At 34.3% G+C, this 6741-nt stretch overlaps 1 protein-coding gene across 1 annotated transcript; it reads left to right on the top strand.

Annotated features, from left to right (window-relative positions):
* Positions 1-1149: 1149 nt before the first annotated feature.
* Positions 1150-6046, top strand: LOC133695244 (casein kinase II subunit alpha-2). The gene is made up of 10 exons (XM_062117147.1): positions 1150-1433; positions 2554-2683; positions 2819-3013; positions 3381-3538; positions 4189-4279; positions 4400-4465; positions 4602-4684; positions 4845-4908; positions 5010-5078; positions 5708-6046. The coding sequence occupies exons 1-10, from the start codon at positions 1348-1350 to the stop codon at positions 5765-5767; spliced, it is 1002 nt and encodes a 333-aa protein (XP_061973131.1). The 5' UTR covers positions 1150-1347; the 3' UTR covers positions 5768-6046.
* The last annotated feature ends 695 nt before the right edge of the window (positions 6047-6741 follow it).

Below are 6741 nucleotides of genomic sequence, written 5' to 3'. Positions count from 1 at the left end.
GATCACGCGTCTTATAAGCTCCAGGTAAGGGATTTTCAAATTAATAAAAGACTATTGTTTATATATACAATGAAAGTAGATATCAAAAGATATAACTTGCCTTCGAGGCGGGATAGTGAAATTCCAAGATTTGAATTGCCTTCGAGGTGGGGCAATTCGAGGTGGGGCAATTGAATTTAAGGATTAATTAAGATAAAGTATGGTTTTTGGATTGCTATAATAAATTGAAAAATATATGATTGATGTTGAATTTTGATTATGATCACTAGCATGAAATAGTGAATGTATAGATAATACAAGGTATGAGTTATAATGATTGAAAATGGAACATGAATATGGTTGTCCTATAATATAAGTTAAGGATAGTGGATTGTGATTCATGAATATGACTTATTTTAGGGTATAAGTTTTTTAGTATTCATATAAATCAATAAGTTCTGATGACATGCATAATATGGGTCATGAATGTATGATCAAAATAATGCACTATGAATATTGAAATAAAATAATAAATACTCGGTCACCATGTAGTACGAGTTGAAGTCATTGAGTTTAAATTGATAAATACATCTAATTTTCTAAACTTGAGTTATGAGTATTATTAGTTTGATGAATCCATAAACAAATACGAACGAACTTGAGATTAACGAATCTAAAACTATATTGACAATATATATTCAATATTGATCAAGTTATGAGACAATGATGGAGTGAATTTTGAAAAGAACGTTATGACAATCTTTGTTATTATGATAAGCAGGATGAGACTTGGCGGCTTTGTATTGGCTATAAATAGTTAAATTGTGTAAAAATACGAATACCCTTCCTAGAATAAATATGTTGAATTGTAGAACAAATACTACTTAAAGGATGCAAAAAGTGATGAAGAAAATTATGCATAAGTGAAAGAAGGGTTTATTGTAGTACTCTGATTACAAAATGACATTTGGCACTGCTAAGCTCTAAATATGATAGAAAGGTTAATTACTATAATTGTGTAAAATAAATATATTATATATTCTTTTAATAATTAAAAAAAAATTGTATCTCTCTAGAAATAACTATCTACGATTACTTCAGGTAATATTTTTTTTTAAAATATAACTTATTGGGTACAACTCTACTTTGATATTTGTCAATTTTATATTTCCAGCTCATAAATGAAGCGGTGGTGCATAGTGTGTAGAGTACTAGGCACTGTCTGGCGCATGAAAAAAACATGAGCAAACCCAAAACCCAGCAGTAGCATCGCTCTGATTACCAAACCTGCGCATCACCACCACTGTCTCCAACGGCGAAGAAAGCAATACCGATAAGATCATCGAGATCTTGAATCGGCGGCGATCCATGTCGAAAGCGCGAGTTTATACCGATGTGAATGTTCTGCGTCCTAAGGAGTATTGGGATTACGAGTCTCTCGCTGTTCAGTGGGGGTAATTAAGTTTTAATCAAACCCTAATCGGTTTCTGAATCTCTCCTTTTAGTTGTTTTTTTATTATTCTGTTTTTTTTTTTTTTGAGATTGGGGGGACTCATGGGCTTGAGAATTTAAGATGTTCTTAGTGCTTGGGACATGAAGAGAATTTATCGGAGTTGTACTAAGCCAAGCAAATTTTTTTTTATAGGTTTTGGGCATAGTAAATAATCAATTATTATTATTTGGTTAAATTGATTGCTATATTATGTTCCTTTTTTTATTATTGTTTTTGTTTTTATCTATTTTGGTGGATCTACTAGCCGCGAGAGAGAGGACTCTAAGATATATGTGATGTATTAGAAATGTTGCTAACAGACTAGAACGGTATCCAAATTGCTTGGTTGTCCATATGGATGAGAGCCATTTCTTTGGTTTGGATAATGCTTTCAAATGCTATAGCATCCTAGGTACTGAAAGTATGGTTTTTCATTGTGTTATTGTTTTCTGGTCATAAAGTTGCTGTCCAAGAATTGGATATATGGTGAAATGAGGAAGATTTTCCTCTTGTAAATGACAAAAGCGTAAAATCTCAATTCAGTTAAGGGGAAGTGATTTTTATTAAGATTGTTCTTCTTTGTGAAGTTCGTTTGCTGTATATTCACTAAAAATGGATGCTTCTGTTTTCTTTCAAGTATTTCTGAGATTCTAAGCAGGCTTATATTTGATCATCACCGAGGACTGGCTTATGTGAAATGATATTATTGATACTAAGTTTCACTGGTTGATGCAGAATTTAAATCTGTAAATGAACAGTGACTCTTAAAGAATGCAAAATGTAGCAATTTTAAAAGCTAAAATGGATTTCGCTGAATACTTTCGTACCATTTAGCTCCATCTCTGATTATTCTATATTAAATTTTTGGCTTCCCATCTTTTTACCTGTCTCTAGCCATCCCTTGCAGCTTAGGCTTGATGTTTCAGTGTTCTATAGTAAAATACCAGATTAGTGGTATCAAGCTTTGGGTTATATAATAGCCGGCAGATCTGTTCATTCCTCTTTTTCTTATTTGTATCCTCTAGTGGTAGCTATGGTGTGTTTTCTTTCCTTTATGTTTTAACTTTTCTAGATCTTTCCAGTGATCAAGATGATTATGAGGTTGTTCGGAAAGTTGGAAGGGGAAAGTACAGTGAGGTTTTTGAGGGCATAAATGTCAATAGCAATGAGCGGTGCATTATCAAGATCCTCAAACCTGTTAAGAAAAAGAAGGTGATTCTTAATATCTCTATATCTAACATTTCAGTGCTTTCTTTTTTTAAAAAAAATAAATAAATGTTTTTCCCTTAAACATAGCTAGAAATTTGTTTGAGGCATAGTGATTACCATTCTATGATTCTTTTGCAGATTAAAAGGGAAATAAAAATACTTCAGAACCTTTGCGGTGGCCCGAATGTAGTAAAGCTTCTTGACATTGTCAGAGATCAGCACTCAAAAACTCCTAGCCTCATATTTGAATATGTGAACAGTACAGACTTCAAAGTTTTGTACCCCACCTTGACTGATTATGACATACGCTACTACATATATGAGCTTCTCAAGGTATCTTATGCATGAGAATTTTCTCTTCCCCTCTCCCTTTAGCCTTTATGTTGACGGGTCAGAAATTTCTGGTTTTGGGGAAAAATTTGTTATGGATGGAATTATGTTGCAAGTCATTGAAGAGTATACAATATGTTTGCTTTTATTCAAGTGCATACATTGATATGATCTCTCATCTATTGACCTTTCCTATGGCTCATTAGTGTCACTGCTTGTGGGTCATCATCTCAGATCAAAGTATATCCTTCTTGTATATGTGGGCCTGCTCCCTGTTGAAAAAGGGAAAATGCTTTTTTATTATGAAGCAAATGTGGTATGGTAATGACATTAAGGTTTCTGCTCAAATAAATATATCTTGAAAATGCAGGCATTAGATTACTGCCACTCACAGGGAATAATGCATAGAGATGTCAAGCCTCACAATGTTATGATAGACCATGAGTTGCGAAAACTTCGCTTGATAGACTGGGGTCTTGCTGAATTTTATCATCCTGGAAAGGAGTATAATGTCCGGGTAGCTTCAAGGTAATGGTTGAAAGCATTATAGATCATCTTAATGACATTCTGCTTCTTTATCTTTTTGTTCATGTTATTTACATTTAGCCCTTGAATATAGGATAAATTGTAGTGGACACCCCTCTGCCCTTTATTGATGTGCTAAAATATTAAGAACATACTAATAAAGCAATTTAACATTTTTTGTCCGTAACTCAAAATTAGTTCTTGTGGACTATATGTAAAGGTTCATTCCACTCAGTGGTTGGTTATGTAATGTTCTGTCTAGCCTATACCTTTAATCAGTTGAGTATCTGAAAACTAAGTGGTTCATAATGATGCATTTTTTGTATCAAATTTATCTAAATTCAAACTCAAGCTGAGTGAGCTTCTGATAATGCATGTTTCCATGACCCGCATAGCAGATTGCATGAGTTAACCATCAAAATATTCCTTTTCTTTTTTCTATGTTTAGATTTGGGTTCAATTCCTTAATTTCCAAGGAGGTGGTGGTTCTTGACATACTGTAATTTTTGTTCCTAGACTTCAAGAATGGAACAATTTTCTGAAAGGTCCAAGCAAAAGCAATATCACTTTGACCATTACCTTTTTTAATAATGGGGATATTGTTATGGCTTCATCTTTGAATTAAAGAATAAAATATTTTCCTTGTTTCTCAGATATTTTAAGGGGCCTGAACTTCTTGTTGATTTACAAGACTATGACTATTCTTTAGACATGTGGAGCCTTGGTTGCATGTTTGCCGGAATGGTGAGAATCTCGCATGTGGAGCCTTCATGTGACTCTTTCTTCTTTATGAGATCTATCATGTGTGATTTGCGGATCCTTCATCATCTTGTGATTTGCTGATTGTTCCTATTCTTGATGCAGATATTTAGGAAGGAGCCATTCTTTTATGGCCATGACAACCATGATCAGCTTGTCAAAGTTGCCAAGGTAGTGCTGATTCAGATGTTCAGTAAACTTTTGCATATGTTACTTAAGCAATAGTTTTATGAAGATTATGAAGAAAAGATTTTTCTTAACTAAACTGCTACCACTTGCCCAGTGTCTGATTTTGAGCTGATTTCAGGTACTAGGGACTGATGAGCTAAATGCATATCTGAACAAATATCATTTAGAGCTCGATCCTCAACTTGATGCGCTCGTTGGGAGGTTTGTGAATCATGATTTTCTTTTCCATTTTACAAATTAGTTTGCCATTATTAATCAAATGTCTGATTACGCAATAATGTGACTTTCTTTTCCAATATTATGGCCATTTATAATTTGTTGGTCAATTTGAATTAATGTGTCATATTTTATACTGCTGCAGGCACAGTAGGAAGCCCTGGTCTAGATTTATTAATCCAGATAATCAGCACCTTGTGTCTCCAGAGGTTAGTCATCTTACATAATTTGTCTAGTCAATTTAAGTTTATTCCACCTATCATTAGTAGCCTTAAACTATTGATGATTCTTTTGAGGTGCTAATATGCAGGCCCTTGATTTTCTTGATAAGCTTCTTCGGTATGATCATCAAGACAGGCTAACTGCTAGAGAAGCAATGGTAATTCCATTTTTGGCTTGTCAGCTAGGTTATTTTTTTCCTTTTTCATTTTGGAAGTGTGTGGTTCAAAAAATGGGCGAGGACATCTTCCATCTAGTCTTTCCCTCAAGCATGTTGAATTACTTGCAATGGGAAGGGAGGGTGTGCACAAAATGTTTGTGTTAGAAATGTCACTCCAGGCATCTAGACACACTAGTTTTTATAATCTGTACAGCATTTTTTTCTGCTTCCACTTTGTATGCACATTAATATTTCAATATTGGCTTGAGAAAAGCTCAAACTTGCTATAGTTTTGCAAGTTGCAGTCCATGGGGCTTGCTTTGTGTGTGTGTCAGAGAGTGATAGATCAAACTGGCAATAGGTTTAGTTAACATTCTTTTTGTTCCTTAAACTTAGTTTGTTAGTCTTACTTCTATGGCTAAAATGTGAGTAATGATCCAACTGGTTGGAATTCTCTGGTTTGGCGTTGTAGTTTGGGTAATTGGTAATGGGACAGTGTAAGCTTTTGAACTTGCTAGCACATACTGGCCTGTAGCCATTTTTGGTTAATATCTGGCTGATACAAAACCTTCCGATTTTTGGATATGTTAACGTGCATCTAATTTTTTCCCCTGATGTTTTCTATAAAGGCACACCCATATTTCTCTCAAGTGAGAGCTGCAGAAAGTAGCAGGATGCGGACACAGTAACAGATTACTACGCTAGTATTCACATAGATTCTGTCAGTGGACTGGAGATCCACCCATAAGTTTCTCTCAAGTGAGGGCCACAGAAAATAGCAGGATGCTGACACAGTAGCAGGTTGCGATGCTGATGTTTGTGTGGAGCGTGTCAGGCCGTTGCATTTGGGACAATGTATGGTGCTTATGATTATTTGCCCTATTAACATTGTGGCTGCCCGATGTTATTTGCAGGCAGTTAAAGAATTGTTTGGGAGAATATAATCGCATCATATTCACTTTGGGTTTTGTTTTTCGCCTCTTTTTTTTCCAAGTATTTACCTGCTCTGATTTTCACATTCCACCATCTGACATGAATCCCTGTCAATAACCGATGTTTGCGAGGACTGACTGGAGGAGGCACGATTGGCACTTGTATGACCGCCTCTATGAGGCCAATTTGCATGCAATTTTTTTCACCGTGCCGGGATTCCCTTTCTGAAAGAGCCTCTTGCATAATCAAACAATATTTTAATTCGAGACTGGATCAAACCATGTCTCCAGATAACGTTGCCTGGTGTCATCTGCAATTTCACCATTGACTTGCTTGGGCAGCAGGCGTATAAACTTCAAAAGAAATGAGCATCAAGATTTTTCAGTTTCTTTTTATATTTTAAAAGTGCTTTTTAAAAAATTTAAAATATTTTTATTATTTTTTTTACTTTAAATTAATATTTTTTTTTTATGTTTTTATATTATTTTAATATGTTAATGTTAGAAATTATCTTTAAAAAATTATTTTAATATATTTTTAAATAAAAAAAATATTTTAAAAAATAATTATTATTACATTTCCGAAAATGAGTGTTGCGGAATGTTTTATAGCCTGTCCTTATGCTTGATATGTTAGACTTGTGAAACCTTGAACTTGAAGCTTCACTCGTGAAACTTGACTCAACTATATTTGAATAATTCGGTTCAAATGTGGATGGGTTTTTAATTGA

The sequence above is a fragment of the Populus nigra genome, chromosome 5 (assembly GCF_951802175.1).
Source record: "Populus nigra chromosome 5, ddPopNigr1.1, whole genome shotgun sequence".
Taxonomy (NCBI): Eukaryota; Viridiplantae; Streptophyta; class Magnoliopsida; order Malpighiales; family Salicaceae; genus Populus; species Populus nigra.
The sequence above is the reverse complement of the archived record's forward strand: the minus strand, read 5'-3'. Positions and strand labels throughout refer to the sequence as shown.